We start from the raw sequence: 17,671 nt of genomic DNA on the forward strand, positions 1-17,671 counted from the left end.
TTATCTTCCCATGCTGAGTTCACTCGCACGAGACTAGCAATGCAGGCTAACTAAACACACAAGGGCTGCTCTTTTGTTAAAAAGGAAGAGTGTGATTCAGTGTGCTGTCTGGAACAAAGAATCGCTTTCAGAGTTTGTCGATGGAACGCCATCTCAGAACTTGAAAAAAGCTTGTCTTTTTCTAGGAGGGAGTGTGCCCTCTCGGCTCTCCATGCTTGTCACCCTGGGAGGAGTCATTACTGAGTCATGTGCCAACTGCCCCAAGTTCACGGGCACATGTTCCTCACCCATCGCTCTGATAGCCACCTTACAAGACAGGCGGGCATACAAATTTGGGTAGGCAAGCGATAAAGCTGTGACAGCTCTGTAAGCGGGGTACAAACCGCCCTTCGTGGCTAGTATGTCTATCAAGAATACATAAAATAAACCTAGTGGTTATTGAAAGCAGATCTTAGCCAGAATGCTTTTGGCAGCATGGTCTCAGCTGCTCGGATTGGCTTAGGATAGCTGACTGCTCCAGAAACAGGACCACAGAACTTCCTCAGCATCCAGAGGATATTCACACTGGAGGATGACCTTTTTTCTTCAAGTGAGCACAGTCTCCCAGAAACACAACCTGCCTTTGTGAGAGACAGCAGCGGTTGGGGAGCCTGTGTGGAGTGTCATGCCATCTGGGACTGGAATGATGATGGCAGCCACCTAGCAGACTGAAATGTTTTCAAGATGCATCAAGAGGAGTCTTTAGCAACCAATGTGCTATTTTAACAATCTGAACTCTTCAGAGATAACAAGTCAGAGTGACAACCCTGGGACCCATCAGCCCCTAACAGCCCTCCTATGTCCTCATGTGTTGCTAGTTAGCAGTCAGATCCTTGGTGTTGAGTGTACTTTGTGTTCTCGAGCATTCACCCACTCATTAAAAAGTTATAGCCTTTTTAATAGTCAATAGACCACCAGGCTCCTAAATTCTGTTGTGTATAGATTGTAAATGGGGCCGCTGAGCAGAGACACAAGGGAGGAGAAATGACGGAAACACCCAGCTTCAGCTCTGAAGAATGCGTCTCCATATTTCCTGAACCGTTAATGAAGTCTCAGACCACAGAAACATATTTGGACATTGACCCAGACGGCAGAGCAGAGTCCAAAGCCAGCTACACTTTGGATTTTCCATGGCAGCATGAGCCGGTGTAACTGGAGGCTACTCACAGGACACACTGGCACTAATGGTGACTATCCCTCTCTCTCTCCTAAAGCTGCGATCCAGGCAGAAGGTCCTGCCTCTTGCTCGCAGGTTTACCTACTGCTGCCCTGATGTCTTCAATTCCCACTTCTTTGCTGTGACAGTTTAATCGCCTGGGATTCTCAAAACTCCTCTGCATTCTACAACTACGTCCCGGGTAAGGACTGAAAGAGAAACGAGCCTTTGGTTCCTGTCTGCATGTGGCTTTCATTTTTTTTTTTCCCCCAGCAAGGTCTGCTTGTGAACTTATGAACTGTGAGCATCTGGGCTGGTGGCCCAAGGAAATAGCTTATCATTAATCTATACGATGAGTATCTCCGAGTCAATTGCTTTCTCTGATCCCTGTCCATGCAACTGGTAAGAATTTGTGTGCTCTCAACATTCCATGCAAGTGACGGGTAGCTGAGTGTAGAAGCAGAAAGCATCAACATTTCTTCATCAAATAATCTAGTCCCTTCATCTAAAGTGAGTCAACAATTTAAAACCAGTTACCAAAGTAAAATGGATTACCAAACACAATTGACTGTGCGCCTCTCTCCCTAATCCAATGCATGATGGTTCGCTCCCACTTTCCTTGTCTCAAATTTTTTTTTTTTACTCAATTAACTCAATAGGTTGGCTTCCTCTCCAGGCTTTAGGGCCTAAGGATTTCATCTTTCGCTATGTATTCCCTTAGAATGTTCCTTCCCATTAAATGATTGGCAGCTGTTCACTTTTATTACTGTGATCAGTGCCCTTCACTGCCCCTCCTCCTCCTCCCCCTCCATCAGAATTCACTTGACTTTCATGGAAACATGTGAGGTGGCCAGAAAATCAAACTGAGGTTGAAAAATGTTCCCTGAAAAGCAAGCAGAGCTTAAAACGGAAACAGTCACATCAGAAAGGGAGACAGTGTACAACTTGGGATCTTGATTCGTTTTCCAAGCTTATAGCATATGCAATGTATAAGATGCTTTATAGTTTATTAGGAGGGGGTGAGGGCATCAGTGCAGAACCAAAAGAAACCTGAATAACATTGGATACTAGGTACAGGGTGTCCATGAGTCATCAGCCTGTCACCAGCATCATGATGAGAGGGCACATGACGACGAGCCGTGTCATTCAGTCATTTACATGTTCAGAAGTGTCCAAGCAGAGTGCAGCACCCAGTCAGTGCAGCAGCACACATGCAGGCATTGTCATACACACATGGTTATCTGCTCACTGTAAGTACAGGCAGAAGCTGCCCCTCTTGGTTTCAAAGCAAAGAATACAGTCCCTGGCCACCTATTTTGCATTGTTGACTCTACCAGACTAAGGATAGATGCTGAGTTCAAAGTTCAGATGAGAATCCCTCCTAACAAAACCATCTGTCAGATAACCTCTCTCCTAAGGCCTGGCCCAGGCATCTCTGGTCTTCACCAGACTTCAGTGTCTGTCACGGTTGCATCCTCGCTGGTGCCCTGTACTCTGTGAAATGGTTGTTCTCATCTGTGACTGCTTGAAAACTAACTTTGGTTAAGCAGGATTATAATTCTGGGGTTCCAGAGGAGCTGAAAACGTAAAGCACAGAGTGACCATCATAAACAAGAGATATTAACATTAGGTTTTTCTTATGCCCCCATTTTAAGGAATGGTGATCATAAATGGTAGCAAAATTAGAGTTATGAAGCAGCAACAAAAATAATTTTATGGTTGGGGCCAGTACAACATGAGGGACTGTATTAGAGGCTTACAGCATCAGGAAGGTTGAGAACCTCCGTCCGATGTGAACAAATTCACAGAGAACGCACCTGGCCGTGCCTGAATGCTCAGAGGAACAGAGAGACAGGCAAAGCCAGACAGACTGCATGCTCGATTGCTTTTATCCAAATGCTGTTTCAGGGTCAAAAGACTCAGGCTATCAAGATAAAAGCCTGGGAGGTTGTTACATTTGTCCCCAGGAGGTAGTACAAAAGTGTCTTTATTTTATCTAGATGAGAACAAATCACTGGGCTTTCTGAGGAAGCCGCCTTGCCTGCACTGCCTCGGGCTTGGCTTCAGGAGCCTGGAGTCCACGCTAATCCGTCAGAGAAGTGCACTTCATAGGTGAAGCCAGTTGGGTAACTTTGGTAAACATGGGACAGGACGGAGCAAAAGGGACTCAGTGTCTTAAGCTCTAGAGTCAGTCACTCCCTGTTCTCCTCTGCGAGGTGGGGTCTCATCTTAACTCCCAGTGCGGTGACAATGTGAGCACCCTCCGCCCATCTCCGCCCATCTCCCACTAAAACAGCATAGCCACGTTGTAATTTACAGTGGGATAGAGGGAAAAACTAGCCTTTTCTTCTTTCCTTTTGACCCCCGGGTTCTACTTCGTGGGTCCTCTGTCCACAGTCCAAAGGGTGGGTGTGGGGAAGTGGGGGAAAACTGAGAACATGGAGTCAAGGAGCCAGGCCTGGGGGCCCAGATCCCCACCATTCCTGAGGGGCTGCAGCCAGTCTCTTATCCCAGCTTGGCTAACTCAGCTCTCTCGCCCCCAAAAGCCTGCTCAGGCCCCTGTGCCCGAGAGAGACCCAAGTGAGCCTCTTGCCCTGGCCAGCTCCAGCAGGGAGAAGCAGAGGTTGAAAGCCAATGGTCCAGGCTGCTGGGAGCAATGGCGCAGCAGCCCAAGCCTGGCCGGGTAGGGCTTTCCTGCGAAGAGGCCCTTCCTCAGTTGCTCCCATTATATGTCCCCACAGGCCAGCCAGGTGCTTTCCCATGGGACCAAAGTGAATGAAATGATTTTTCTCCCAAGGAATTCTCCGCCTGGGGGGGGGGGGTTCCCCCTCAAGGCTGTTGTCTCCAGGTTCTTCCTCCACACCCAGAAATGCCAAACTGCTTAGATCATGTTCCTGGGTAGAGTGTGTGTGGGGTGTGGGGTGTGGGGATAGGAGGGTGAGGGGGTAGGGTGCGGGGTGGGAGGCGGGGCTGGGCTCTGACGCCATCTGGAACCCCATTTATCAATCAGGGGTCCCCACCCCCACTCCCCCACAAGCCTTTTCTTTCAACTTTCTTTTTCACCTGCAAATACAAGGCTCTCTAAGGAGGGCGGGCTGTGGGGAGGGCGGGCTGTGCAGGGCAGTGTCTGATGTGTAACACCTGGGGAGTACTGGCACCTCTCCCCACCCTTCCCTTAAATGACCAAAATACGATGTTTTTCCCAAATGGGGACTCCGTTCATTCTCACTAGAATGACGCCACAATGAAATCCATCACTCTGTACACTAACACCCACACACCACCACCCCCCCCTCCAGCAAAGAAAAAAGTTAATCAAAACACATGGTTGCAAGTCTGATTTTTTTTTTTTCACCCATTTGGTTAAAGCTCAGGAAGGTGGTTTCACTGGAGTCGAGTGGTGTCAGCTCAGGACCCTGCTGAATACCATTCAAGAACTGCACTGTGGGCGCCTTACAAACAAGGCATGTTTTATTTATAATGGGATATGACAAGGTTACATACTAGTAAATTCACAGTAGTGATTTCTTTTTGATGTGTGTGTGTGGGTGTGTGTGACATGTAACAAGATCCATAAAGAGCAAGCACTACCCAGAAATGCCACTTTATAATCGTAGGGTCTTTGCTGCAGGACTCTTTACATGATCGTATAGACATCCCTGCCAGTTTCAGTAAGTAATCATAGGTTGTTTTGTTTTAAAGTTACATCAATAAATGCACAGGGGGTCTCCCAGGGTGGTGAAGCTTGAGCAGAGGCCCAGAGAGTTTGCCCTTTTAAAATTTATTTTTCGCTGTTTACAAGTCATAGAGGTCCTAATGCAAAAAAAAAAAAAAAAAAAAAAAAAGAGGCAGGCCACTACGGGTAACAACAGGCTCCCACAGGCATCTCCTTGGGGGAGAAGCCAGCACAAGGAGTAAAGCAGAGTACAGACAAGGAACCAGCTCTGAGGAACTCTCTTGAACAGAGACGTAGACCCTCACAGGCAAAGCCGTACACACATGTACAAACGAGACACACACCGACCTGTCACTGGTTACATGGATGTCATGATTGCCAACGTGCTAACATAGGTCTACCTGGCAACATGTGCTCAGAGAAATACAGGCTTCTGGAAATAAGCCCTCCTCTTCCCTGACTCAGACCCACATGTGAGGAGTCTTACAGGCCCAGGGCTGAGGAGGGCAAACCAGGGAGTCAGCTCTGTTGTTTCACTGGGTCAGTGGTTGGCAGTGAGGAGGGGGTGTGTAGTGAATTCCCATAGGGTCCAGTATGTTGGTAGTCACTCACAGACAGCTCTGTGCTGGCTAGTTTTATGACACCGTGACACAAGCTAGAGTCATCAGAGAGAAGAGAGCCTCGACTGAGAAAAATGCCTCCCTAAGATCTGTTTGTAGGCAAGCCTGTAGGGCATTTTTAAAAAGTAGTCATTCATGGATGAGGTCCCAGCCCACTGTGGGTGGAACCGACCCTAGGCTTTTGGCCCTGGATGCTGTAGGAAAGCAGGTTGAGGAAGCCATGAGGAGCAAGCCAGTAAGCAGAACTCCTCCACGGACACTGAATCAGCTCCTGCTTCCAGGTGCCAGCCCTGCTTGAAGAGTCCCTGTCCTGCCTGAGTTCCTGTCCTGACTTCCTCTGAACTGCGATGTGGAAGCATAAGCCACACAAACCCTTTCCTCCCGTGTTGCTTTGCTCATGGTGTTTCATCACGGCAACAGTAACCCTGACTAAGACAAGCTGTTACATTTAATCCATGCCTGCCAGAGGATGACATAGAAAAGTAGAACTGGTTACCACCACCTCTGACTCAAGAAGTGGCAAGAGTGAGCACCTTTGTAAGACTTTCTAAGACTTGCCAGCAGGGCCAATCTCCTCACTCACTAGATTGCAATGAGACAAACATACCCAGGCCACTGACTTCACACTCTGCTGTCAAGACTCAGGGGAACAAAGGGAAGTGATAATTGTTGGGGGGAAAATGACGGTTAAGCATTTTCTCTGGAGCTTACTTTAGCCACAAGATTTTGATTCCACAGATAACCTAAGGATGAATGAGCCTTATAACCTTAAAATCTGTATCTATTCTAACCCCCATGGTGCAGACTTCTTGAACATTTGGTTCATGGACTGTCAAAGATTGCCCCCGCCTTTTTTTTTTTTTTTAAGCACACACTTCTGAGCAAAAGTAGTCTACGTCTGTAGATAATGAAAATCACCAGGGAGAGGACAGCAGTGTCAGACCTACACTCTTCATTGAGTTCTTTTACATTTAATATTAGAATTTTAATAACTTAGGTTGAAAGGTATAGGGGAAAAATCAATAAACATTTAAGGTAATGGGATCCCATGTCCTCTAATAGGATCCTGCATCCTATGAGCCTTAGGGCACAATTTACATCCTTTAAAAAAAGTAGGCTATGAGAGTCCAAGAAATGAAATAAAAATTTATTGTCTTCAATTGTGTGATGCAGCTTTCTGCAACTTTACATTTCCTTTACAAAATATCACTCACACGTTTCCCACTTTGACTCAGGCTGCTAAAATGCTGGGGGCATAAGACCTTTAAAGGATCTTGCCTTTGATTTTGCTTTTCTTTCAAGAAGGAATTGATACAAACTTAGTGTTTGGAGGGAAAAATCGATATTCAATTTACAACCAAAACGATAATTTCAGGAAGTCTGAAATTCTCCTTAAGGGTCAGGAGAGAAAATAAATTAATTCCTTAAGTTAAACCTTTCTTCGCCCTGCTGGAAATGCGCATACCAACACTTGACTACAATTTAACCCCTTCAAGACCCATTAATTTAAGACAGGGTTGGAAGCGCAGTATTTTAACAAGCTGACAAGTAGTGTTACTTTTAACTCTACATTATTTATACTATGGCACCTAACGACTGGAATGATATTTGTGGCTGAGCAGCTACTCCGTGACGTTTCCCTCCACACATAGCCAGTCTCTCACCGACTGCCCACCCCTTACTTTCTCTCCTAAAACATTTCCTGAGAAAGACATCATGAGGGACTTCCAGTCAGAAGGGACCTAGAGGGAAAAGACTAAGAGCAAAGCACCATGGGTACACTATGTGCATTTTAAACAGAGCCATGCTGTTGACACGGGGCCGACTGGCCAGCACCTTGTCCATGGATTACCCTTCCTTCTCCCACACATCTTTTGGAGCCAGAAGTTATTGGACAAAGAATAACTTTGGCCTTTCTAAGTACAGGTGCACCACGAATATCCCAAGCCAATTTGATTTTTTTTTTAAATGACACAGACAGCATCGAGGGGTTTGTTGGATGCATAAACAGGAAGGGTGCATGTGCACGGACGTGGAGCATGACCTCAGATACAGGACGGCAAAGAGACCGGGACGGCCCACTTCAAAGGGTCAGGGCATGGCTCCTTGGGTACTCTCATGCACAGGACTCTGCCAGCAGGCACCTATGTCTACAAAAGGGACATTAAGGGGACAGTCCCCTGATGCCAGCTCCAGAACATGCAGACAGAAGGGGCCTCTTGGTCTGCAGCACTGACCCCCTCCTCTTCTCTCCCCAGTTCTACAGCACCCCCTTTCCCTCTCTCTTCCTGACCATTAAGGGCAATTTGTCCAGCAAGGGCAGAGCGACCCTTTTCCTTGCAGTAAGTTGCACAGTGTTGGGTGGGGGGTGGTCACAAACCACAGGGATGGGACAGCGGTAGTTGCCAGGGTGGTGGCCGTTGTTTGTTTTCCCGTGGCAGGGCAGCTTGGCACATGAGCTTCGTGGGTACTTGTCTCCCTGGGAAATTGGATGGCTCTAAGGTGCACCTGCCAACTGGGAGTCACAGTGTTGGTCTCTCCTGGTTTGTGTAAAGCAGGGTGGATGGGGTTCCCTGCTGTAGCCTAAAGGGGGCGCTGCAGCTGACTGGCTCCCCAGAGTCATACCCTGACTTCTCCAGAGAAAGACTGTGGGAGGGGCTGAGGCTGCGCAAAGAGCATGTGGGCATACTGTGGAAAACCAAGTCCCTGTCAGGCCTGGAGGGCTCAGCTAGCCTGGCCAGGGCTACCCAAGGGGCTGTGGTCTGGGTACTCAGGAGCCTGGACTAGAGTGGAGCCTTGGTGGACAATCCCAGGGCTAAGGAAGGGCTCTACCTGCCTCAGGCCAACAGAGGGGGCAGAAACAGGAGGAATGGAAAGCAAATCACTTAACAGCTGCAAAACTGCAAAACGACAGTGCACATTTCTTGCTGAGCTCTTTCTCTTCAGACTGTAAGGCCCCAAAGAACAGAGGCTCAGGTGAGGGAACATTTCTTGGACTGCCCACCACTTCCCAGGGTGATGTGGCTATGCATGATCACACGGACAAACACATACGTGGGTGTGTAGTGTCTGGTTTCCGGAAGCAGAGTAAAGTGAGTCCATTAGAATCTATGAAGGGGGGTCGACCAGAAACACAGGGGGATGTGGTACTGGGCCGTAGGCAGGGACCAGTTGTAAGGCGAGGCTCCCGAGGACACAGCAGCTACACTTTGGTTTACAGCTGTCACGGAAACTCCCAGGGAACAGCTTCTTCAGAAGTCCCATCTATTAAAGTCAGACGCCACCAGTCGCTTGTCAGGGTAGACATCTGCTTCTGTCCAAATAAAGTGCAGATGGTCGAAGGATACTGGTCTATCCTCTGCCAGTTTCAGTCAGTATTGAATTAAAAAAAAATCTTTATAAAAGAACTTCCCCCTGGGCACACATATATATATATATATAATCTATCCATATATATATTCTTCTTTTGTTTTCCATAAAGCCACAAGTATAGACCTTTTAAACCGATGTCTCAGACTGCAAGCGAAGAACAAACTTGTGAGATTTGGGGTCTATGAACTCCTCAGAGAGTACGATGAACGGGATTTTCTTCACATTGACCACGAGGCTGAAGTCCAAGCACTTCAAGACAAAAACAATTCCATCCCGTAACCCGTTCGTCACAGCCTCATCACTGATAAGTCTCCACTGGGTCGAGAGCCAGCGATCCTTGTCATACTGCAAGGTGGGGCCCGCGCTGAGGTACCGTTCAAGGAAAGCCTGAAAGCCAAGGAAGAACATTCGGGAAGTTATAAAGGGCTGCTGTGCTTCGTGGCCAGGGGCCATCTTTCTTATCCCTCGGAAATGTTACCCAACGGCCCCAAGACCTTAGACCGGAGTTGAACTTCTCAACTATACCAAGACCTTAGAGACACCCCTGGGGAAGGAAGACTCCTTGGACTTCCGCATTTTCTCTTGGCAACTTGCCATCAGGGGGTGAGGTGAGGGAAGTGGGGTACCTACTAATGTCTGCCAGAAGCCACTGTTGATGTAATATGCCACCTGAAGACACAGGTACGTCCCCCCACTAAAGCAAAAGAGCCCTGAGGGTGGGCCAAGTACCTGGCGTGGAGGAGCAGTCCAAGGCAGACACACAAGAACCACACAGACAAAACTGCCTGCCCTACCACCCCGCTGGCTGTGTGACGCTGCTCAGTCATCTACCCTATCTCAAGGACAAGAGATGACGCTACCGGCACTCCCTGGGCTGCCGCGAAGTGGGAAGGTTCCGTTCGCACAAAGCACTCACGGTTCCAGTAGGCACACTTGAGAGTGATGGCTATTTTATGCAGAACGGATGACGCCTGGGTGGCCAGTTCTAGGGATGGCCAGACCAATGGCCCCTCCCCTCTTCTGAGCTCTTGCTCCAGCGACACCAGGCACACTGAAGTTCCTGGACTCCGCCACACCCTCTCTTGGGCCATTCTTCCCGCTGGGCACTGCTCTACACATCGTTGCTGTTCACATCTGAAACTGTCTCCTTGGCCCCCCCCCCCCTTCAAACAGCTTGACATGTTCTTTTGCCAAGGCTCCTGAAACCACATGGGTGACCTCGTGTCATATTTTACTTCCTGAACTGTGATGACTTGGGGGCCCCACCTCCCCACCAGGCTCCATACTCACAGAGAGGTTAAGAACGATGCCGTCACTATTCTCTAATGCATCTGACATAGAATTAAACACATGACTCAGTTTAGCTGGGAGAAAATGAACCGATAATGTGAGTTAAAAAATACTGGCATGTATCCATCTGGTCCTACGCCGAGGTCAAGACATTTTTTTCAGTTTTCAAGCAATCCTCTTTCGTAACTCCTCCACTCTGCTGTGCGCTGAGAGCAGCTGTAGCCATGGTGACAGGCACATAAGAAGGTGTGGCTGGGTTCCAGTGAAACCGGAGTCACAGAAACAGCCAACCCCTGCCTTCGACTCATAAAACTTAGTTCAAATGTGCATCACCAGACAAGCAGTTAGGAAATCTGCATATGTGGTGGGATCGGGAGCAGCTATTCACAGGGATTGAGTGGAGCAGTGTGAGTCAGGTCTGTGTGTGTGGGGGCGAAAGAGCCAGAGAGCCTTGGGTGAAGAAAGCGGCTTTCCAAACTGCAGACGTGTCTGGTATCAAAGCTTTTCTCCCTTAAGAACTAGAACACGGACACAGTTCAGAGAGCATACAGCGATCCACACCAGAGAGAACTGTAGGGAGTGTGTGTGTGTGTGTGTGTGTGTGTGTGTGTGTGTGTGTGTGTGTGTCACAGTGCTTTTTTTCCCCTCTCAAACATTTTTTTTTAATTTTCATTTTTGGGTTTCTAATTACTCCCCCTCCACCTACCCCCCCCCCCTGTGTGTGTGTGTGTGTGTGTGTGTGTGTGTGTGTGTGTGTGTGTGCACGCACATGCATGCCATGCCTTGGCATGTGTGTAGTTGATTGGAAAACAACTTTCAAGAGTCAGTTCTTTCCTTCCAGCAGGTAGGTCCTGGGACCTGAACTTAGGCTTGTCAGCAAACACCTTTTTATCCACAAAGGCATCTCACCAGCTCTAGTTTTGTCTTTTGTTTGTTTGTTTGTTTGTTTGTTCCTGAGAAGGGTTCTGCTAGATAGCCCAGGTTGGACCAAAACTCACTACGTAGCCCAGGGTGGGCTTGAATTCCTGATCCTTTTTACCTTAGCCCCCCAAGCACCGTGGTTACAGTCATAATGTACCACAGGTTGGGTGAAACTGTGACCTTCTACTTTAGACTTTTCTTTTTATTACAATAAAAATTTAATAAAGCACAAGTTTTAAAAAATGAAATGGGAAGAGATCAGACAACTTTAAGAAACCCTGAAGAAAGAAAAACAGCTGTCCCTCCTCCTCGCCAGAAGCTGTTACCGTGCACACAGGCGCAGAGTTCGTTATTGCAGCCCATGGTTATGCTCTGTTGTACTTGGGCTTTAGTAACAAAATACTCAAGCTTTGCCCCACATTTCAACAGATGACATACCATAGCATGCTAGACACTCTTCCATTTGTAAATGCCTTCCAGTTTGGAGTTATGTAGACTATTCTGGGGGGTGTGCAACCTACCTTTAATATATAGTTGTGCATACCGATATTTTAAGCTGATTCTAGAATGCCCCTCATATATCAAAATCTGATGTTCAAGTCTCTTATATAAAATGGTGCAACATTTGCGTCTACCCTGTAGACATCTGTGTGCTTCATCATGCAGCATCTTTAGGTGGCTTACAGAGCCTACTGCACCGCAATGCTCAGGAGCTGCTATGCTGTGCTGTGTAAGGGACAGTGACGGGAAAGCATGTGTACCTGCTCAGTGTGACAGGGAAGCGTGTGTACCTGCTCAGTGTGACAGGAAGGCATGTCTACATGCTCAGTGCAGAGATGCACGTTTCCATCCGTGGCTGGCAGACTCCACAGATGATGGAGCCATGGATACAGAGCTGATATGGACCTGATTGTGCTGGAGATCTTTCCTGGGTGAGAGACTACTGAGTCAGAGAAATGGAAAACCTTTCAGTTTCCCTCCTTGGACACTTCTGCATGGTGTTTCCAAGCCGGTAGTACTGCCCCCTGTGAGCAGTGGAAGCGTCAGATGTCTTTAGGACAAAGAGCTATGAGAGGTTACCTACGCACCAAGTCATGCATGCCTTCGTGTGATTTGCACGCTCTATAGCTCCTTTATCATTATTTCTTACACAACAACCCTGTCAAGCAGAGATCCATATTTTATATGGGAGGATTCAACTATAAAAAAACTTGTGCGCAGGTACAAGCCAACTGACCGGACCGGGCCGCCCGATGCGCCCACCCTTCCCCTTTTAACCATAGTCCTCTATTAAATAACATCGATGATTACTATACTATCTATCCCTAGGTGTACTAATGCCGTAATCCAGAAGACGGTTTTGGTAAACACAAATTCCACAACATCCAAAAGGGTGGCATGATATGATTTCTACTAACGATCAATTGCTGTTTAGTCAGACCTTATCAGATGATACTGATGAGTTTAAGTATATTTCGTGAATTAACATTCAGTATGAAGAACATCCTCAATTTACGGGTTAGGAGACTGAGGCACAGCACCAGAGCGCTGGTGGAGGACCCATGTTAAAATGGGTCAGTTTCTCTCCAGTGCACACCCTAACCACTACTCTGTACTGGTTCACCGTGAAATTGTTTCCTCTGTTATAGAATCTGGAGGCCTTTAAAATGTAAATTAAACAACAATAGTTGTATTGGGCTGGGGAGCTGGCCCAGTGGGTAAAAGGCTTGTTGTTCAAGCATGAGATTTATGCGAATCTGTTTTAGATCTTTAACCCCCTATCAAAAAGGTCATGGCAGTGCATGTAGCCCCAGAGCTGGGGAGGCAGAGACAGGAGGATCCCAGGGGCTCACTGGCCATCTAGTCTAGCAGCATCATTGAGCCCCATGTTCAGTGAGTGACCCTGTGTCAACAAATAAGGTGGAGGGACCGGAGAGATGGCTCAGCGGTGGAAGAGACCGCTCTTCCTGATGACCCAAGTCAGGAGACTCCCAGCCACTGGTAACTCTATTTTTAGGGGACCTAACACAGTCTTCTATCCTGTGTAGGAGGCATCCAAACACACATGAGAGGTGCTCACACAGAAACACACAAAGTCCATATAAATAAAAATAAAAAGATGTCTTCAGGAGCTGGAGAGTTGGCTCAGTGGTTAAGAGCACCGTCTGCTCTTCCAATAGGTCCCGGGTTCAATTCCCAGCACCCACGTGGCAGCTCATAACTGTCTGTAACTCCAAGATCTGACACCCTTACACCAATGCACATAAATTTAAAATTTAAATAAAAAATATTAAAAGAACAAAGATGTCTTCAGATAATGTGATGAGCAACCAAGGAGACACAGGGTGTCGGGTGACCTGCCAAACCCTATCTGCCTGCCAGCCCTGGCAGCGCACCTTGGGGGTCATGCTGTTGGTGATGCAGAAGGCCAGGTGCTGCAGGATGCTCTCCATGCTGTGGTAGTGTTGCTGTCGTGTGGTGCGCAGGTACTTCTGTAGCGCCCTGGCCATGGAGGGGAAGATGGCTTGTGCTGCCTCTCTGGGGTCCATCACTTCCCCGGGAGATTTCTGTTGCTCCTCAGCCTGGAGACGCTGGATGTGGATGAAAGCTTCTTCTACGGCCACCACCAATCTGGAAGGAGATGTGACACAACCATCAAGGCGGTGCCTGCTGTAGGGGTTGGGGACAGTCCCACTAGACCCCGGGAGTCTTGGCTCACTGCAGCACCCTGGCCTACCACCAGCTTCCCCAAGGTTCTGCCATACTGCCATTCCTTGCTGTCCTCCAGGGGTTGTGAAGAGCCTGGGAGTTGGAAAAGCAGCAACAGCAGCATAACGTGAGAGTGGGGGTGTCCCTGGGCCTCTCAGTTCTGCCAATAATGAGCTCAGAAAACTCACTTTAACCTGGGTTTGGATTTCCCCCCAAAAAAGGTTGAGATAAAAAGACTTCTGTTCAGTCTCCATCTGGGAAGAGCCACGGAGTCCTGAGGCAAATCCCTAGCAGCACATGTGACGGCACAAGCCTGTCATCTAGGCCTCGAGAGGTGGACGTCCGTCCAGTAAGTCAGGCAGACAAGATGGCTCAGCGTAAAGGTGCTTGCTGCCAAGTCTGACATCCTGAATCTGACCCCTGGTACTCATGTGGTGGAAAGAAAGAACCATCCCCCAACCTTGTCCTGATCTCCACATGTGCACTGTGGCACACGTGTACATGCACAAGCACACACACGTGCGCACATACACAGAAATAGATTTCTTTTTTGTTTGTTTGTTTAAGGTTAAAAAAAAAATAAGTTCAATGTTATCCTCAGCTACACAGAGGGTTCAAGACCTGCCTGGGCTACAAAAAGAAAAGACACCAGAGCTTAGCCCCGTTGGTCCACTCACCCCTGACACAGCCCGCCAGCAGCTCAGGAAAAGGAAGAATGAGGTAGCAGGCATAAGGGAAGCCACCTATGTCACCTTCAACTAACACAGGAAACTGTGAGTGGGGCTCCAAATGCAAAGTCCCAAGCCCAACCCCAGACCCACAGACATAAGCTTTGGGAGCAGGGTGGTCGAGAGGTTATGTCCGGTGGTGATGGCACACAAAGTGAGAGACACAGGACAGTGAAGTGGGCTGTAAACACCCACACAGGTCATGTTTAAAAACTGAAAGTTAGCTCTGGAAGATTTTAAAAAGAGGGAACATGAAATGTTGGAGGAGAGGGGCCAGGCACGTGAGGGTCACAGACCTCGCTCTCCGCTTCTTCACTCGCCGCTCCTGTTCGGCCTCTTCATAATACAGCTCATTGTGGCTGGAGTCCCTGCGCCGGGCAGCTGCGGCCATCACGGCTCGGGACTGGCCGGTGGCATTGTTACTGGGCCCTTTTGATGAAAGGAGAATGGCAGAACAGCTTTGACACCCAAGGCCAGGAAAAGGAACCGGAAACTAGTACCAGGGTCTGGAGGTACTCTGCCACCCGCCCCCTACGGAGGACACACAGATCCTAAAAGCGGCTTCCCCTGGGCACAGTCCTCCATATTCACAGCCGCCAAGGAGTCTAACCCCCGTCTGATGGGGAAATGGAAAGAGGATTTGGAGGGGGCTGCAGGATGCTCAACCACTCGCAACGCTGGCCAAGAACAACACCCGCCAGGGTGTGCCGACGACGATGTCACTTACCGTCTGCTACACAAAGTTTCAGTTTGGCCATAAGGGCGGCTGGGACATCACATGCAGCAAACAGTGAGAGAGAGAGAGTGAGCAAGGTGGGGAAACAAGGACAGACAGGGAGAAGAGAAAGTCAAGGGACACGTACAGTGACCACACACAGGAAAACAAGCTAAGCCGGGCTTCTAGAACCCCAAGCACCAGAGCCCAGCGAACCACAAAAACGCCCCATCTGTGAAGAGACCTAGAAGTCCCGTGTCACCCTGAGTACTACCCCCCCCCCCTTGGCTTATCGGAAAGACATAGTCAGGGCCTCAGGCTTTGTTCTGGGTGACCTGCTTCTGCGGACTTGGTGAACTAAGTCTTCTCATCAGGGGCGAAACTTATCAGTTGTACACCTTATGCAGGCAAAATAAAACAAAATCAAACCTAGGCATGATGGCATCACCAAAACCTGATGCCTATGCAAGTCAGCTGACCTGTTGGCAACAGGTTTCTCTCCTGGAGTCTGCGAAGCCCTGTCTCGTTCTAGGCGCCTGGCAGGAAGTGACGAGGAGTCCTGTTTCTCACACATGAGCACCTGACACCCTGAATGGAACTGGGTGCTAACTTCTCAAGTCTGGCTCCAGGTTTGTTTTTTTTTTGTTTTTTTTTTTGGTCACCATTCAACTCCTGCTCCCAGCTAGGACTGAGAAGGCTGAGAAGAGCTCCCAGACACTTGAACTCTGGACACTTGTAGACCTGGTGCCTTTGCGGAGCATTCTCAGTCCTTGGGTAAGATGTTCAGATGTTTGGAAAGCATTCCTCTCCTAAGGGCGTCCATCTGAGGTGTACCCAGCAGGAGGTAGGAAACACAACTGCAGTTTCCAATACCAAAGTCCCCTAATGGATGAACTTGCCATGTGTGTAGACTGTAAACTGGCATTCCCCCTGGAAAACATGTTTGCCTACATTGAAAATAAAAACAGAAACTGTTCTGAAGTGAGAAAAGGCCATAAGGCCAGCACGGAGCACAGATAGAGGCAAATGCGCTATAAAGTTAAAGCTACAGAGATGCCTAACTGTGGCCCCACACCCCACAAACGGTTTCAAGCACATACCATCTACGTTGTAGACTTTCAGGCCAGCCATGTGCTTGGCTGCTCGGAACTTGGATGCTGTTAGGAGGTTTGGGTTATAGATAGTGAAATCTTTGTAGTAATTTTCCAGAACCACCAACGCTGCTCTCTGGATGCTGTGAAACAAAGGCAAAAATGAATGCAGGGTTTTTACAGAACACAGCGGGTCTGAAATGAGAAGTCTTTCTGAGTCAGGTCAATAGCACGTCGGGGTAGCCTCGGAGCACTGTCTGGTGGCCCCTACACCAGCACATCGGGGTAGCCTCGGAGCGCTGTCTGGTGGCCCCTACACCAGCACATCGGGGTAGCCTCGGAGCACTGTCTGGTGGCCCCTACACCAGCACATCGGGGTAGCCTCGGAGCGCCGTCTGGTGGCCCCTACACCAGCACATCGGGGTAGCCTCGGAGCGCCGTCTGGTGGCCCCTACACCAGCACATCGGGGTAGCTTCCAAGGGCTGTCTGCGGCCCCCACATTCCCCATGCATTCCAGTGTTATGGCTTCTTTCCCTTTCCCAGGCTCTGTCATTCCCCGTAGCCCATCTGGACAGTGGTTGGAACTGAGGTTTAGGTTTGGTGTACATAGAACTTTTTCTGCTTGTCCTCAGTTTACAAAAAGAAAAAAAGAAAAGTAAGAAAGAAGGAAGGAAGGAAGGAAGGAAGGAAAGAAAGAAAGAAAGAAAGAAAGAAAGAAAGAAAGGAGAAAGTTAGGAGCCTCTCTCCCGCAAAGGTATGAGGTTTGATGATGGTCACGGGGCTTATGAATGGAAGGTCAAAGTTTTGGAGGCTTCACACACAACGTTGCCTCAGGATTAAGGAGTTGGTCTTCCAGGTTACAAAGATGGCCTCCCTATGAGGCTGAGTTCACTTAAAATGAGGCTTCAGCTAGTATACTTTGGGTCTTACGATTGTCAGGAGCCCCTGTCCTTCGGCTACTGTCTTGGACACTCAGCAGATGACAGCTCCAAGCCACCATTCTGGAGGACAGGCAATAACACCCATACCCAGGTGTATGGGTGCGTGCTGGGAGCTGAAAAGAAACACTTTCTGCCTCAGATGCAGAACCCCGGCTGATTCAAAGGTGAACCAGCAATGACTAGTAAGGGCTTTCACCCACCCCATCTCGTCTGACCCTCATAAGTACTCCAGGCAAGAAAACAAAGCCACAGAAGGCCCACGAGCCACACAATGGCATGACATGCACTACAGTTTCGATAGAAGCCCGGAGCTGACTGACAACCTAGATGCTGGCCCTTCACCCTGAGCTGTGTGTCCTGCCACTTGCAGCTCTTGAAGCTGTTCACCAACCATAGTGTGCTAAATACCATG

The 17,671-nt window shown here is 48.7% G+C and overlaps 2 protein-coding genes across 4 annotated transcripts in view; one reads left to right on the forward strand and one right to left on the reverse strand.

Moving 5' to 3' along the window:
• CASQ2 (calsequestrin 2) overlaps window positions 1-13,333 on the forward strand; it is a 75,773-nt gene extending 62,440 nt beyond the window's left edge. Inside the window, exon 12 of the transcript XR_014774304.1 lies at window positions 13,207-13,333. The gene's annotated coding sequence lies outside the window, so the exon portion shown is untranslated. The remainder of the gene's footprint in view (window positions 1-13,206) is intronic.
• Window positions 6,618-17,671, reverse strand: part of VANGL1 (VANGL planar cell polarity protein 1) — a 47,642-nt gene continuing 36,588 nt past the window's right edge. For all 3 annotated transcript variants that reach the window (XM_084756189.1, XM_084756191.1, XM_084756190.1), the window contains exons 5-8: window positions 16,327-16,460; window positions 14,808-14,940; window positions 13,471-13,705; window positions 6,618-9,250 (exon numbers count right to left, since the gene is read on the reverse strand). In XM_084756189.1, coding sequence (XP_084612315.1) covers window positions 8,990-9,250; window positions 13,471-13,705; window positions 14,808-14,940; window positions 16,327-16,460 — 763 coding nt within the window. In that variant the 3' untranslated portion in view covers window positions 6,618-8,989. The remainder of the gene's footprint in view (window positions 9,251-13,470; window positions 13,706-14,807; window positions 14,941-16,326; window positions 16,461-17,671) is intronic.

Source organism: Acomys minous (genome assembly GCF_964271855.1).
Source record: "Acomys minous genome assembly, chromosome: 14".
Lineage (NCBI taxonomy): Eukaryota > Metazoa > Chordata > Mammalia > Rodentia > Muridae > Acomys > Acomys minous.